Source organism: Falco punctatus (genome assembly GCF_963210335.1).
Source record: "Falco punctatus genome assembly, chromosome: 4".
In the NCBI taxonomy this organism is placed as follows: Eukaryota; Metazoa; Chordata; class Aves; order Falconiformes; family Falconidae; genus Falco; species Falco punctatus.
In genome coordinates, this window is record NC_137583.1 from 53,745,125 (window position 1) to 53,761,435 (window position 16,311).

The 16,311-nt window shown below is 50.1% G+C and overlaps 2 protein-coding genes across 7 annotated transcripts; one reads left to right on the plus strand and one right to left on the minus strand.

The window, feature by feature from the left end:
• Positions 1-44: 44 nt before the first annotated feature.
• MRPL55 (mitochondrial ribosomal protein L55) lies at positions 45-1,260 on the minus strand. Of its 4 annotated transcripts, none has more exons than XM_080383776.1 (4): positions 1,189-1,260; positions 665-760; positions 305-494; positions 45-226 (listed from the first exon to the last, which is right to left on the minus strand). In XM_080383776.1, the coding sequence occupies exons 2-4, from the start codon at positions 688-690 to the stop codon at positions 83-85; spliced, it is 360 nt and encodes a 119-aa protein (XP_080239902.1). In that variant the 5' UTR covers positions 691-760; positions 1,189-1,260; the 3' UTR covers positions 45-82. The 4 variants fall into 4 exon arrangements, with proteins under 4 accessions (XP_080239902.1, XP_080239900.1, XP_080239901.1 ...); XM_080383774.1 differs by having other exon boundaries at positions 665-763; positions 1,189-1,222; XM_080383775.1 differs by having other exon boundaries at positions 665-763; positions 1,193-1,217.
• On the plus strand, positions 1,253-15,279 carry GUK1 (guanylate kinase 1). 3 transcript variants are annotated; one of them, XM_080383768.1, is made up of 8 exons: positions 1,253-1,389; positions 7,976-8,089; positions 9,829-9,870; positions 10,963-11,059; positions 13,067-13,205; positions 14,158-14,242; positions 14,563-14,648; positions 15,102-15,279. In XM_080383768.1, exons 1-8 carry the CDS (start codon positions 1,347-1,349, stop codon positions 15,135-15,137), a joined length of 642 nt encoding a protein of 213 aa, XP_080239894.1. In that variant the 5' UTR covers positions 1,253-1,346; the 3' UTR covers positions 15,138-15,279. The 3 variants fall into 3 exon arrangements, with proteins under 3 accessions (XP_080239894.1, XP_080239895.1, XP_080239893.1); XM_080383769.1 differs by lacking the exon at positions 1,253-1,389 and adding an exon at positions 4,130-4,676; XM_080383767.1 differs by lacking the exon at positions 1,253-1,389 and adding an exon at positions 4,727-6,740.
• The last annotated feature ends 1,032 nt before the right edge of the window (positions 15,280-16,311 follow it).

Sequence of the window (16,311 nt, forward strand, 5' to 3'; positions counted from 1 at the left end):
ACGACCTGAGGCAACCCCTCGCCACAGAAGCGCACCACGACGACTCGTTTCCCAGCTTTATTTCTTTTTTTATTTCAGACCCTCACTTCTTCCAGAACCGCTTATAGGTTTCCATGTCGATGGCCTCAAAGGTCTCCTCTGGCTTGGCCTTCGCCCTGCTGGGGAACTGCCTCCGCAGCCGGGCCTTGCGCTCCGCCTCGGGCAGCGTGCTGCTGTCCAGGGGCAGCTGAGGGGATCGGCGTGAAACCCTCAGGGCCTCGCCTCACCCCCAGCCTCCCCCCTCTTCCCTCCCCTCCTGCCTTACCATGAGGATCTTCTTTGGCTCTTTGTAGCGCAGGTGGATGGTGGAACCGTCAGTCTTGACCAGGAGGACAGGATAGAGCCGGCCGTAGAGCTGCCTGCGGAGGTGGGAGACCGAGGTGCGGTTGGAGTTGTGGCGGCAGGAGGTGGCGAGCCCCGGCAGCAGCCTGGGGCCAGCAGCGAGGCGCAGGGCGCTGGCGGGAAGGCAAAGGGGACAGCATCAGTCAGGGAGATGTCGCCGTGGCGGGTGACAGGATGGAGAACACCAACCTCCATCACCTCAAGAAATCTGGCCCCATGGAGGCTCCTGCAGAAGGAGCCAGCTGCCCTCCTGGGGCCTCATGGCCGCTGCCACCATGCTCACCTCAGTGCCTGGCTGGCGGCTGCCATCTCGGCGCAGGTGAGCAAGGGCAGATCCTCCGTGTAGGCCCCTGGCAGGTGGAGCACGAGGTGCGGCAGCCTCCTGGGGGACACGGAGCTCTCCTGGGCTGCCCATGAAACGATGGTCCCATGTCCCCCTCGCAGCACAACCCCCTCAGGGCCCCCCTCCATCACGTATCAGCCCCATGATGGCTCCCTCTGCCATGGCTCGGCCCCATAACGGCTCCCCCCGCCCGCGTCATGGTTCAGCCCCAGGATTACTCCCCCCGCCCGCGCCATGGTTCACCCCCACAATGGCTCCCCCCACCCCCATCGTGGTTCGGCCCAAGACAGCTCCCGCCCCGCTCCCCGCAGTGGTTCAGCGCAGGGTGACGCCCCCATCGGCTCTCCCCACCGCGCTGTGGTTCGGCCCAACGCGCCCCCGCTCCCCGCCGCGGCCTGGCCCAGACCTGCCGGTGCCGCCCCCGCAGCCACCATCACGAGTGCGCCCCCCCCCCCGCCCCGCACTGACCGCTCGCCCCCCCCGCCCGGTCGCGCTCGTGGGCTGTCCCGCCGCCCTCCGCTCACGTGTCAGCGCCCTCCGGTGACGTCAGGGCGCGCGGCGGGAGCGCGGGGGCTGCTGGGATCGGCACCCCCTCACACACGCCCCCCGCCCCCCCACCCCCATGAGCTGGCGGCGGCTGCGCGGCGCCATCGCCCGGGCGGCGGGTGAGCGCGGGGCCGGGCGGCCGCGGGGTGCGGAGCTCCCGCCTGCCCTGAGGGCCCGGCCCGGGGGGAGCCCGGCCGCCCGGGGCGCCGAGTGCCGGGGGGGAGCCCTCGGCTGGGGGGGACTGGAACCCCCTGTGGGGGGGGCCTTGGCTGAGGGGGGCGGGGTGCTGTGCCTTTGGGGTCCCTCTGCTGAGGGGGGGCGGGGGTGCTGAGCCTGAGGGGTTCCTTGGCTGAGGGGGGCTGGAACCCTCTGAAGGGGTGCCTCGGTTGAGGGAGGCCAGGACACCGAACCTCTGGGGGGGGCCCTCAGCTGAGGGGGGTCCCTTGGCTGAGGGTGGCTGGAACCCCCTGAGGGGGGTCCCTCGGCTGAAGGGGGCCAAGGCTGCAGAGTCCCTCATGCAGGGTGCTAGTCTGGGGGTGCTGTGCCTGCCACAGAGGCCCCTGGCTGGAGGAGGGAGCTGAGCCCCAGCAGGCCTGGGGGTGCTGAGCTCCTCCATCACCCCTCTGAGTACTGCATGTGCCACTCTGTCCGCATGCGGTGGCAGTGGGACAGACTTGAACCCCACCGGGCTGTCCCTGGGTTGGTGGTGTCCCTTCTCTCTAGCCACACCAGGTCCCCATCGTAGCGCTGCTTGGTGGTGGCTCTTGAGATGTCCAGTCCCCCCTCCCTGCTTAGATAATCTGAACAAGGATTTGTGCGCCGTACCGGCTGGGGTTTGTGGGTACCGTGCAAGATGGTGAGGTAACACCGGGCTTTGGGGTAAGCACCCTTCAGGTATCCAAGAATAAATCTCTGTGTGGTGAAACCCAATGTACATGTGGGAAAGCAAATGGCAAAACCACACTTGCCTGAGCTTCCCCCCCTGTAGAAATTTACCCAGGTGGGTAAGCTGGCCAGTGGGTTGGTTAAATTGGTCCAGTTTTGCAGTAGGACACAGTCTTGGAGTGGCTCTTGGCTTCATCTGTGGCCTGGCCCTAGATGATTTCTGCAGTGACCTTGAGCAAGCGGTTCTTGTTCCTTCAGCCGCATCATTGTTCCCTGCAAAGAGGGCAGTGCAAATCAGTGGAGGGTCTAATTAATGCTTTTTAGGTAATTGTTTGCAGGGAGAAGGTGGCTGAGTGTTCCTGCCAGCTCTGCTTAATGCAGTGGGGATGCTCTGCATCTGTTTCAGTACTGCAAATAATTCCCTTTATTTAAGCAACCCACTGGCTGTCAAGCTAGGACCTCTGAGCCCAGCTGTCCTGAGGGACATCCTGCTCCTTGCAGACGTAGAGATGTTTGTTAAGTGTTTGCCTGTTCTCAGATAATACTAAATTGCCTTGTGTTGCTGCAGCTGGCCACGCTGGGTTTTCGGAAAGCATCCCTAAACAGAAAGGTGGGAGTGGTGGCTTTATAAGGAACCTGCTAAAAATAGGGAATAGGATTATAATCCTAATCTGTGAGACCTTTCTTGGGGCTGCAGGGAAACTGTCCTTTAATCTTCTTTTGTACTCTGTAAGGGGGGTTTACCTTCTCTGTAAAGCCTCTGCTAATCAGCATTAACTTTCTTTAACTCTTGTGGTGTCTGTCCTTTGCTTTACTGGTTGCATTGCCACCTCCCAGTTAAAATCCAGGGCAAATTTAGCAGACAGGAGCAGACCAAGAAATGTTCCTCACCCTACTGGCAATCTCCTGCATCCTCCTTCAGTGAGCACCTTGTCTTTTTTGCAGCCCAGCAGGGTTTATGTGGCTGTTTGTCCTCTGTCCCAGGTGTGACACCTCCCCAAATATCTGGCTGGTTGACTCCGGGCCACTGTGGTTTTGGTGATACGTGGTGGTTTGGCTGGATCCAAAACCATTTTAGGAGTAACCCAGTGGAAGTGAGAGATGCTCTGGGCTAGGTGTTTGCGGATTGGCTGCTCTGAAAATGCCAAAATCAGAGCAAGGGAGAAAAAAAAATGAGCTTCTGCTCAAAATAAGTATGTACTTATAATGTTACTGTTGCAGGCAGTTTGAAAATGTGACACATGGGTGTCTTGCTGGGCTGGGAACAAAACAGGAGATCTGTATCCGCCAGATCTGGTTTCTCAGGCTTTTTTTGTGTGCTTTACTTGTGGTTTTTGAGGGCTTCGTGTTGCCAGAGGGAGAGGATCTGTGTTTGACAGGGCTGGGGGAGCACAGAGAGAAGCCTGGTGAGGGCTGTAATATCAGTGTGCAGACTGGCTCGTTGTTAGGAGTGATTCCTCGGGGTCAGGGTGTATGTTTAACTAAATCTGGTGGAGGTGAGGGCACCTGCTCCCACGTCTGTGCTGCTCACGGCTTGAGGCAGTGATCATCTCTGTTCATGCTCCCAGGACATGTTCTTCCTTCCCCCCTCCAACCCTGAGCAGCCACCCCCAAAATCCCACACCATGCCAGGTAGTGGGCGCCTTCTAAAAATGCTCTGTGGAAGCTGTTTTTTTGCACTGCGTTGGCACAGATTCCCAGTATGCCAGCTGGGTGTTTGCTGTCTACCACTCACGAGGGCCCAGCCCCTGCATCTGGTAGTGGAAATGGCTTTTTTTTTTTTTTTCCCTTACAAGTTTTGTTTTCCTCTGCAGCTCTCCAGCAAAGGAGAAGGGACACATTTGGACGGAAGCAAGAGGAAGTATCTGCAGGCCTCTTGGTTTATTTTTAGCTTGTTTCCCAAAGAAGTGAGACCTGTGGTGGCAACCTGCGTGTCTTTTCTTACTTTAGTTCCGAGTATTTGGGGGGGGGGGGGAAGGGAGTAAGGCATCTCCATCTTGCCCTGATGCCCCACCAATGCTTTTTCAGGCAGAAAAGCAGCAGCAGCACCCAGCCAGGGTGGCACAAACCCTGAAGGGTCCCACCACAGAGCTTGTGGGATGTGATCCGTGGAGGCTTGGGTGCAGATCCACGTGGGCAAGAGAAGGGACCACCCTGTCGTCTTTGTGGTGGATAAGTAGCCTAATAGTTGACCTGAGGCGAAGCAGTGGCTGCAGAGACAGGTTGTGCCGTTTGCCAAAGCACCAGGCTGGCACGTGCCAGCACCAGTCAGCCTGTTAGGGATGTTTGACTGCAGCTTTACTGGCTGGGGAGAGCAGGGAGCAGAGAAGAAACCACGAGAGCAGATTAAAGACCATTGGATGATTTTCATTGGCCATTTTAAAATTACGGCTCAGTAATTAAGGCTTTAGGCAGCTCACAAATAGCCCAGCTTCCTACCGGCTCACTCGTGTTGTCAGCTGTCGCTGCTGTGAGGAGCTGGACTTTATATAGCTTGGCTGAAAGGAAGTAAAAGCAAAAGGTAAGGATGCGTTGGAGCTTGCTCCCATCCAGCATTCTGCCCATTCCTCTTACCCCTTCCGACTTTGTCCAGGGTGGAATGAAGTGATTATAAGTTATTTCAGCAGCTTTAAATTCTCCTTTTCCTATTGGTGCCTGGTAAAGCGCAGATGAAATTTTGAAGGGGAAGAGAGCAAAGCTCTTTTCCCTCCAGCTGGGATGTGAGCATCCTGGCTGGGATCTGCAGGCAGGGGCCGGAACTTGTGCATGTGGAACCTGTTGGCACAGCTGGATCATGGTAGAGGGGAAACTGTGGAACACCGGGACACAGTCTGTGCGGGCATCCAGATGTCACGGGCGGAGGCTTTCAGTGGCAGCTGAGGAAGCCAGCATGTGATGAAAGAGTAGTGTTTGAGAGCAGGCTTGTTGTGAACGTGTTGGTAAATAACTGGGGGTGTTTAGCCTGGAGAACAGGAGGCTCAGGGGGACCCTCTTGCTCTCTACAACTACCTGAGAGGAGTTTGTAGCAAGCTGGGGGTCAGTCTCTTCTCCCAGATGACAAGCGATAGGATGAGAGGAAATGGCCTCAAGTTGCACCAGGAAAGGTTTAGTTTGGATATTAGGAAAAATTTCTTCAATGAAGGGGTTGTCAAGCACTGGAACAGGCTGCCCAGGGAGGTGGTGGAATCACCATCCCTGGAGGCAGATGTGGTGGTTAGGGACATGGTTTAGTGGTGGGGTGGGCTTGGCAGTGCTGGGTTAACAGTTGGATTTGATGATCTTAAAGGTCTTTTCCAACCTTGACCATGTTTCCAACAAAAGACCATGTTTCTATGATCCTGTTGAAGTGTGCTGGGATGACTGGGGGGTGCTGAACTTTGTGTAGCTCCTCTTTCTCCTCTGGCGTGGTTTGCAAACAATGGTTAGGGCTCACCTGGTTTATTTCTGTGGGCAAGAGGAACTGGCGGGTGCAGGAGAAAGGGAGATGCTTTGGACAACTTGGCAAGGGCTTTTCTGCTTCCTTGCCGCAAGTGCTAAACAGCATTTCACTGGTGAGGAGGTGCAGGAGGGCGTGCTTTCTTCTCGGTATTGAACATATCAGCAAACCCTGTGTTATTTGGAAATTATCAAAGCTCAAGGACTAAGGGAAAGGCAGGACAGGTCCCTAAGAGGACTTTCTAGTGTCCTCGCTGTTTTTTTTGGATGATGGAGCCTAATCCAGCAATGTGGCCGTGCACATGTGATGGGACTGGTCCTCCGAGGGCTCTGAAGAATGTCTGATCTGGTGGATCTCTGGGGCTGCAGCACCTGGAGGTCATAACAGCAAAAAAAAAAAAAAAAGTTTCCTTTTGGGTGGTGGTTGAACGTGAGTGGTTTTATGCCATGTTAGCTGATGCTGGCATCTACTTAGACTTTGTGGTGTTTATCCTTTGTACGGGCTTGGATAAGCTTGGTCAAGCAAGTATAAAGGATCCTAGGGGAACTGAGGGAAAACTCATAATTTGTTAGCTGTAGTACTGCCTGATAGATGTCTGCGTGATCACGGAGCTCTGCAGGAGGGATTTAGGGATAAGGAGGTATCCAGTCACGCAGGCTGGGGTCAGGGAGGCAGCCCGGCTAGATTAGCCTGCTGCACGATGCACGGCTGATTTTGTAAGAGATGGCATTTGGCTTAAGGCTGTTTAAAAAGTGCTTTGTAAGGTCGGAGTGACATTGCTATGATCTAATTTAAAATGGAAAGGTGTTATACTGTCTGTTGGCTGATTGCTCCTGAGGCCACACCCAGACTATGAGGTTAAAAAAAATATGCATTTCCAGAGGCTTTACTGCTTGCAGAAAGTAACTGTTTTTAAATAGGAAGAGTAGGTTTGTTTGGTTTGTCCCGCTCTTGTCATCACCTCTGGTTTAGAAGCTGCTGAATTTCTGTTGATGGATGAGGCTCCCCAGTGATACCCCCTGCCCTGTTGTACAGGATTTTCTTCTTTATTCACATGTTGATAATTAACCTTTCTTCCTCTCCAGAGAGGCAGGCATATGAAAACACCCGTATTTTTTTCTTTCTGGCTGAAGAAACAACTGCAGAAAGGTCTGTGTGGCCCTAGGCTGCCTTTTTTTTTTTCCTGTACGAGGAAACAACCCCTTCTCTGTTGCCAGGAGACACCTTGAGCTGGAGCTAGTGCTCCAGGAAATATGGAAATAAACCCCAAAACAAGTTTGTGTCCCAGATCACACCCGTGTTCAGACCACTGTTGCAAGGCTTTGGGGTTTAGTGGTGGAGGACATGCTGGGCTTCTGGGTCCAGACTTCAGTGCGTTGTTTGCTTATGGTAAATAAAGGCTTTGTGTGTGGATATTTGTCACAGGAATGACAGGAAATATTTAACTGTCCATCATAGGCTTGTAGTTGTACTTGTTAGGATGCAAATGGGCAACACAAGAGCTGTGGTGGTCTCGTGGGCATCCTATCCCTTGCTTGGCACTGCACGTGGATAACACTGGCTGACTGCTGCCCTGTTTTCTTGCCAGCATCTCCTGCAAACTGTCCTTGAGGCCTCTCCCTGTGAGAGGCAAGTGGCTCTGACTATACCTTTGTCAGTAAGGGCAAGTATTAAGCTGGCATTGCTCAGCATGTGTGGATGTCCCATGATGCTCCCAGATGCCACCAGGCATAGACAGCATTTTCCTTCTGTTAGGGAAATTTTTCCCTAGGATTCCCTAGTTCTCTGTCCCAACCCTGGTGACAGAAAACAGAGCTAGGACAGATCTGTCTTGAGTTATCCCAGTTTAGTGGCAGCTGGAGCCCAGTTTCCTCCTCCTTTGGGTTTGTGTCCTATGAGTTTAACCTTGGTCCCTTGAGAACATGTCCCTTGAGAATGAGTGTTCATGCTGCAGTGATAATGTCCTCTATTTGTCTGAGGTATTTGTTCCCCACGTAAGCATTGGGGCCAGCAGCAGGGCAAGGTGAAGCTGTCCTGCTGCCTTGCTGGTGGCCTCTGCTGTCTGCTTTCCAAAACTATAATCTGATTCCTCAGGGCTCCTAATGCAGATCTTTTGCAGCGGTGCTGAGGTGACAGCTCTCGCTGTTTGCTGACAGTTTGCTAATTTAACAATTGTTTGAATTTCCCTGGTATTTCCTGCACCCCCAGTTAATTTTTATCAGCCCTAGGCTTGTCATTGCATTTAATTTCAGATTTGCCTGCAGAAACTTGTATCCGAGGGTAAAGAATAGATGCTTGTTTTGTGGGGCTGAGCACCCCTGGGAATCCATAGCTGTTTTTTCATGGGTGTTTCTAACCAGATCCGTATTTTTCTGTCTCTCTAGCCATGCAGGGCCCGAGACCAGTGGTTCTGAGTGGCCCGTCGGGTGCAGGGAAGAGCACTTTGTTAAAGAAGTTGCTCAAAGATTATGAGAACATCTTCGGCTTCAGCGTCTCCCGTGAGTATCCATATGTCTCTGGGGAAGGGCAGTGGGAGGAGTTCAGGACTGCTAGCTCAGAGCCTGCTTCTGTAGCTGTATTCTTGCCCCAAGTAATGGGCTTCCATGGCTTGTCTGTGTCCTAATCTGTCTGTGGGCTCTTTGGGATGTTTAAATAAGTCAAGATACCGTTTGCTACTGGTACTGAGTGGCAAGTCTTAAGATTTGTACCTCTAAACACAGCTCAGAGAAGTAATGAGATATTCCTGAGTGATTCTTGACCCTGAAAGTAACAAAATCTCCCACGCAGCTGTACTTCAAAAGCCAAGTCTTTCCATCCACCTGTGGGAGCTGAGAAGGATTTTAATAGCCCCGGGGCTGCACACCAGAGCCTCAGATTTTAAAATTAAAGAGTTTTGTGAAGCCCATTTCATTACTGTGTCAGTCAGTGAAACAGTTTGCCTCATCACCTGCATGCATTCCTCCTCCTGCCTTTGCTCTGGTGGTTTGTTGACTACTTCTATGTTGGCCACGAAGGACTGGCCAAGGGTGCTTTTTTTTTTTTCTACCTGGGATGGTTCCCTGTAATGTGAAGATAACCCCTGGCCAGCTGGCTCAGTTTGCTCATGCTGGGCTTCAGGCAGTGCTGAAATCCTCCTGTGTCCACAACAGAGTTAAGTGCAAGGAATTTTCTTTGGGCAGCTTGCCTGCTACAATACTAATTTTGTTTCCTTTTTCTTGAGTGACTTTAAAGGTCACCCTCAGAGTCTGGGCTGTGTCCACCATGCATTGGCCTGATTTTCCTTGGAGCTCTGCAAAATGCTTTTAAGTATATCACCAAAATGTTTTTTACTGTCCTAATGCTTTGGATACTGCAGGTGAAATCCTTGCTTTGAGATCTGGATTCATTCCACAATGAAAAAGCAAATACTGGATGCTTAAAAAATTAAGGTTACTGGAGATGAAAAAAAAATTATCTTTCCTTTTGTTCCATCCTATGCTCTTGATTCAACTGAACCTCTCATCTCACTCCAAACTAAATGTTATGATTTTCCCCAAGGTTGCATCTTAGTAGATGTTTTTTTCTTAAATTTCCATAGGCCTCTTAGACTTTAGCAAATGATGCTTTATAAAAACTTACAGGTGATCAGAACCTTGTTGTGGTTAGGTTAACTCCTGCCAGTCCCAAATGAAATAATTGGCTTTGCCCTCCGTGATGATCGTCAGCTCCTTTTTGGTTTGCAGAGCATGTCTTTAACTTCCTGCAGGGTTCGAAGGCTGTCTGATTTATTCACCTACCTCATGCAGGTGTGTGCCCTTATTCATTAAATCTGGCTATTTTAAGCACCTGTGTAGGTGCTGCATGGTCTTTTGAAATGAAGATAACTCTGTGAAGTAGGGCACTGCTAATTCCCCTGAACTGAGGCAGAGGTCTGAATAACGTGTCTGGGGTTACACAGGAAGTCTGTACCAGAGCTGAAAACTTAAGCCCAGCCTTGTAAATCCCAGACTGGCTGCTCAGCCTCTAACAATCTTAATTGATTGTTTTCAGATGATCTAGGATTCTTGGATTAAAGACCAATCCTGCATGCCATCATGTGTTAGACACTAGCTGATTCTGGAAGCTTTGATCATTTTAAACAGAGGATCAGTTTACTGCGTGATTGCGTTAATCTGCTGCATATGTGCTTTTATTTCTTTGATACTATTACTTCCTTGGGTCATCTACAAAATTTACAAGGCTGTTTTTTTGCTTACAGATACCACAAGGCAGCCAAGACCTGGGGAAGAAAATGGCAAAGGTGAGAGTGTTGCAGTTGAGCCTGTCTCATCGGACTCTGCAAATAATTCCTCTGAAAAATTTAAAGTTCTTATGTGAAGGGCATGCACAAATCCCCTTTAGCAGATAAGTTAATCCTGTGTTTATAGGGTGCATTTCCTTAGGCAGACATTCAGTAATGACATACTTGAAAGCATGTATGTGTATATGTATATAAATCTGCATACATACACATACTTTTGTGCTTCAGAGTGCCATGCATCGTAAAGAAGATAACGGAGCTGGATGGACTTGGTGGAACAAACCCAAAATTTAATTAAGCAGTGAAATGTAAACAGAGGCAGAGCATGTGCTGCCAGTTTTCTTTTCTAGACACCGTCCCTGTGACTTGCTGGCTGAGATTTTCAAAGCAGGGCTCTTGGTTTAAGGGCCCTGGGCCATACCTGGGCATTGAGTGGCTTGATTATCTGAAGTGCCAGGTAGCTCTGGTGAGGTACCTCAAACGCACACTGCTTTGGGAAATGCAGCTACTTAATGAGATGCCTTTATCTGTATTAACAGCTTCTGGCCAGCTGCTCTTTTGTTTTGTGGTTTGTTTGGATATTTTGGAAGGAATCAAATGAGGTTTGTTCTTAATTTCCAATGGCAGTTTTCACACTGAGGTGAAAGGGAGGTATTTTAACAACAGATAAACATTCTTCTTCATTTCATTTTGATGTTCCCTTTTATCTCCCTCTCTCTCTCTCATGTCCCATTCTAGTCTTTAATGCTTTCAAATTAAGGGCCTTGGTAGTCCTGCTGTAATGTGTTCCACACCTGTGGGGAGTGGGAGGAGTTTCCCACTGCACCAGAAAGGGTATGAAAAAGTGGGTACGGCAGCATTTTTGGCCACACAGAAAGCTCCAAAACATTTTGAGCAGGTGTCTGGGCTATCGGTGTGGAGAGGGGTTGCTGTACACAGTAATTAGGAAGTAGATATCTGCAGTCTGCCAATGTTGTCCAAAGCAGATTTTAAGGTGCTTCTCCCCTAAGCACCCATGGGTGTCATTTTGATCATGAACTGTACATTCAACACTGTTAATTTCTGGCTATTTTTCCTGTTTTCCCTATCCAGATTACCACTTTGTGACCAGAGAGGAAATGCAGAAAGAAATTGATGCTGGTGAATTCATCGAGCATGCAGAGTTCTCTGGAAATATGTACGGGACGAGGTATGCAGTTCAGGTGCTGTCGCTGCTGAACCCAGGTGGCGCTGGGACCTGAGATGATGGTGAAGGAAAAAAATATTTAAACATAGCGACACTGCTTTCCCCCAAACACACAGATTCTTGCCATAAGCAAAGCGTTTCATTTTTACAGCAGGGTCCGTGTCAGCTTTCTTAAGATGGCAAAATTAACTTCTGCAGAGAGTTAAATCCTCATTGTGTCATGAGATTCTTTATAGCCTCCGGTGTTTGAGGGCCGCTGAAGTAGTTCATATGCTTAATGCTTTTCTTGCACAGGGGTGATTTTCACAGACTGTACTCCTTAATATTTTGCAAGTGCTTGCAGAGAGTAGTGGGCAGAACGGAGGCTACTCTCATTGTCCCTGTGTTACCTGATGGTCTGAACACAGTGAATTCAGGAGCAGAAGCCATAACTGTATTGGCTGGTGTGAAATAAGTATGTGTGCTGCTTTGGTAAAGTGGCTGCTTACAAACAGATAAATTGCATGGCACCCTTGACTGGGGTTAAAGAGTTAGGTGGATTTTAAAATAGCATTGCCCTCGGCATTGGAGCTGATGATCAATAAAACATTAAGCTGCAATGTTAATTAGAAGTCAGATATCTTACATAATTATTGTGAGAAAATTGTGGTGCTATAGTATAGGACCTGCTAAGGAGGGAAGTTAAATGTTTCTTGAGATATTGAATTAGTTATGTTAAAAAAATTTGCCTGAAATGGTTTTCAGGAAGGCTTATATTTCTTAAAGAGCTGAATGTGCTTTTTTGAGATTTTTTTAGAGACAGCAAAGTTTCTGAGGGTGGTTTCCTTATGGAAGGTGCCAGCATAAGGCCGCGGCAGTCTGAACATGCTGTAGGTATAAAACTCTGAAGGAGCAGTTGGTGATTTTGCATTTCAGTAATGTAACTGTTTCAATGTGTCGCTCACTGCGGTCACCACAGCTAAGGGCAGCCTTGCAGGGGTCTGGCTGTGTTCCCTCAGAGGCTGATGGAGGAGCACAATCCCCTGCCCTGGCCTTGATGCTTGCAGTATTGCTGGTTTGGCGAGAGAAGGGAAACCTGACAGCTCATCTTCCAAATACCCAGCACCAAGGAGACAACTGAGTTCAGGCTCTTTAAGCCCTGGCTTCATCCTGTGTAGGACAGGCTTCCTTCACGTGTGTCCTGCTTAATCCAGCTGGCTGCAGTGTGGAGGAGACAGCTGCTCTCTGATGCCTGATGTGTAGGTGGGGTTGATTTTGGTACCTTTTCCTGAGAGTGGGTGCTGAAAAGACATCTTAAGCCAATTAACTTGAAAACTGCAGGAATGTGATACTTCAACCAAATTAAATTATGAGCTCAGGTTTGTTTCTGTCATCTTTGGTCCCCTCTGCATATTAATGCTGTGTGTGCTCTGCCTGTGGTGGTGGCCATGTGAGGTTGGAGGCTGAAATCAACTCAAAGCATCTCAGCAGTAAATTCCCCTACGTTGGGGGAAGAGATACCATCTTTAATGACATACAAGAACCACCACTTAAAATGTATTTTCTTGATTTTGCATCTTGTGACTGAGGCAAGTGCATCTCCATCGAGCATCCTTCAGGAGAGTGCATGGGTACAGAAGTTGGTGGATCTCTGCAGGAGGAAAGTTCTCAGTGTTTTTGCTCTTTGGTGAAGGTTGCTCCTGTCTTTGTCAAAGGCAGGAGCTGTACAGACTGTACCCAAGCCACACTGCCCATGGGATAGTCAGACATCCATTTCCACACCTTCTTTCATGGTTTTGCCAGTCTGCCTAGCAGGAGGCAGCAGGTCCCTGCTCCACCCTGGGAACCCAGAGGACACCTGGGGAAAGAGAAATTGTTTAGCAAGAGCAGGGCAGGTGCTTTCTTCTCTTCTGCCACAATTTGGACACGGGAACCCTGTGAGGTGAAGACCTGCTGCTGGAGGGGGATAGGCCAAGCCACCACTGCTGTGGCTGTATGCTCTGACCCCTTCCCTCTTTGCTCTGTTCTCAGTAAAGGTGCAGTGCAGGCTGTTCAGGCCCAGAACCAGATCTGCGTCCTTGACATTGACATCCAGGGTGTGAAGAACATCAAGAAGACAGACCTGAACCCCATCTACATCTCTGTGCAGCCTCCGTCCATAGACATCTTGGTGAGCGACCGCCTTCCTTTGCCGTTAGGCAGTTAGAGGTAATCAGCGTCTTGCTCTGAAGCGATGGGGGTTCCCCCCTCATTGATTCATCTGTATGTTTTTAAGGGCCGTAGAACAGGTGGGGAGGACATTTCTGAGCACGCTGTTACCTCTGCCCAGCCCAGCTCCCCAGTCTCTGGCTCCCAGGGATAAATCTTCCTCTGCTGTTTTTTTGAGTCCCTCCTGTACAGTTCCCACACCTTGATGTGTTTGCCTGTATTGGGTTATTGATTCCATTGCAGTGTGCCCAGCCTTTAAATGCATAAGTTATGCTTAATACTGGGGAGAGAAGGAGATATTTGTGCTGAAATTTGGCTCCAGCAATTAAAGTTAAACTGAGGGAGGTTGTTTCTCTGCAGCACCAGAAATCCTATACCCCTCTGATCTTGTAGGACCCTGTATAATGACGACTGCAGTGTGCAGAAGTTAAATGACTGTCATGATTCAGAGAGGGATGTGAACACAGACACGCAAGTTGCTGAGGCTGTGCAAGGAGTATGTGGCAGTGAAGACCATGACTCCTGGCTCGCCCTTCACACTCTCAGTAGATCAGTTAGTCTGTATTTCTTGCTGAGTTTGTGGAGGAGGAAGCCAACAGCACCAGGTGCCAGAGCCCAACAGAGAGATTTTGTCTCCCAGCAGTACAGGCAAAAAAACCCCAGACCACAGGATAGGGGGATAAGAGACTGGGAACCCGAGCTCCGGGTAGGAGATCCTGAGCCCAAACTGAGCTTGGCTTCTGGTTTGCTCTGGGCTTTAAATGAGGCCCGTTGCCCTTTACAGTGTTCCCTCGCGTGCCCGTGGTTGCTGGCAGTAGTTAACGGCAGCCAGCGCTGGCTTTGTGGGGTGGGGGGTGGTTTCTGTGTGCAGCATTTTGAACACGTTTCTTTAATATATTTGTCATTGGGTTTAGGAAAAAAGACTACGTGACCGAAAGACTGAGACAGAAGAAACTTTACTGAAGCGTTTGGCTGCAGCCCGTGTAGATTTGGAACTTAGTAAGTCCAGGGGACTTTGAGTGATGCGTGCAGGGAGAGGGGATGCGTTGGTGATTTAGGAACTGGTTTTTGCATGAATATCTGACTTGTGTTCTCCAAGGGATGTGTGTGGCAGGGCTTTGGACATTAGCTGAGTTTGATCTAAGCACCATTGTATATCATTTCCCGCTGCAGTTACTTGTGGGTAGTTGGCAGAGAAGCGCGTTAGCAGTGGCGGAAATCGTAATATTATAATGCCACAGGATCTTGGGCACGCACTGGAGATGACACAGGGAAGAAACGTGGTTTTTTAACTCCACTGTCCTTGTCTCCTTCCCCAGGTAAAGAGCCTGGCCTTTTCGACTTGGTCATTATTAATGATGATTTAGAAAAAGCCTATTCCGAATTGAAGGAGGTACTCCTGGAGGTGAGTCGTTCAGGGCTTTTCTGCCTTGCTCCCCAGGCAGGCATGACCTCTGGGCTGAGCAGGTGAGGGTTTGTCTATAGGCAACCACCGAAATGTGACCTCATATCCATACTTGATCTGGTTTGAGCTGCCGAGTGGCGTAGCTGAGCACAGATCACGTGTGAGTGATGATGAATCAAGTGGCCTAAGAGTGGGAAAGGGATCCAGCATAATACTGGATTAGGGGCAAAATAAAAATACATCCCTGGACAGTATGGAAGGAGTGTGCTATTTTTTTAAGAGCCTTTTAAGTCAAATTTGCCTTGTCCCTAAAGGTTTGGGTGCAAGCTCTGGGCTTGCTCCCATGATGCTGTGGAGCTGGGCTGAGGAGATGATCGTTTGTGAAGCTGTGAAAACTATGCGTTGTAACCAAGGAGTGGGAGATGCTCAGTTATTTTACTGATCTCCTTGCAGGAAATCAAGAAGACCCAAAAATCCAGGAAGTCCTGAGCTGAGCCTGCTTGGACCTTTTAACTTTGCACATCATTCCTGAAGCACGTCACACTATTTTATTCTGAGAGACATTCCCTTTAGGCTGATCCTCCTCCCTGGTTACTCTAGGATATTTCTATTAAAAGGAAAGAAAATGAAACCTGGTTGCGCTTGTGTTTCTGTTTGCCACACACTCAGCGTGTGCTCTCCCAGGTTTGTACCTCAGGCAGGTGCTCTGGAAGCGATTGCACAGCATCTGCTGCCAAAGGGCAGAGCTGTTCTGCGAGGCTGTGGAGGAGCTGTCTGGGCAGCTGTGGCTCCAGCACATGGCTTAGGAGCTCACTGGCAGTATTTTTGGAGGTCCATGTTGTGCCAGTGAATGCTGCTCAATAACAGGGAGCTGTTTAGATTGATGTGACCCCCCCATTTCCACCTGCAGACAAAGGGACTCCTGCCTTTACCGGCACCTGACGTCACAAGTGTTGGCATCCTCTTGTCCCTCTGGTTCCCACTTCCTTTTGCAGATCTGGGTACAGCTCCTCCAGGCGCTTCTGATCATATGTGCCTGCCACCCTCAGCCTCTGCAGTGTGGTGGTGTGTTGCTGTGGCAGAGCGGCATGTCAGTGCAGCTCGGCTGCTCTAACCACAGTCCTTGTGAACAGATGGGTTTGTTTAGTAAGCCAAGAGGAGAAGGGAATGGTTGTGTGGGATATGATCTATCTGCTGCCTTTTTTTCTGAGGGAAGAGTACGGTGAGCTTCTCCTCTGCCATCCTGGCAGCAATCTTGTAATTCACGTGCCTGTTGTTCCACTCAAGTTTAGGTGCAGGTAGATTTTTTAGATGCTCTTATATTAAGATTTCCTTCCTGAGCTGTGCAGCCTTTTTGGTTGATGTGCTTGAGGGCAGCAATAAATCCCTTTTCCTAGGAGGGATCCAGCTGATGTGTAGCCACTGTCCCTTGTGCTGGTCTCTGGCTTGAGACATGGAGAGCTTTGCCTGACAAGGGCTGGGAGGATGCTTTGCACTTCACTTCCCCAGCTTTCTTCAGCCTTAATATTGATGTTTTCATGTAACTTCTGAGCCCTTTGGTCCCTCCAGCAGGTCGTATCCTGAGTCTGCTTGGAGGGGCTGGTTCCTCACTGCGCCCCTGTGTTCAAAGCACCCCAGCCTTCGCCAAAGGTGAGTGTAGGGG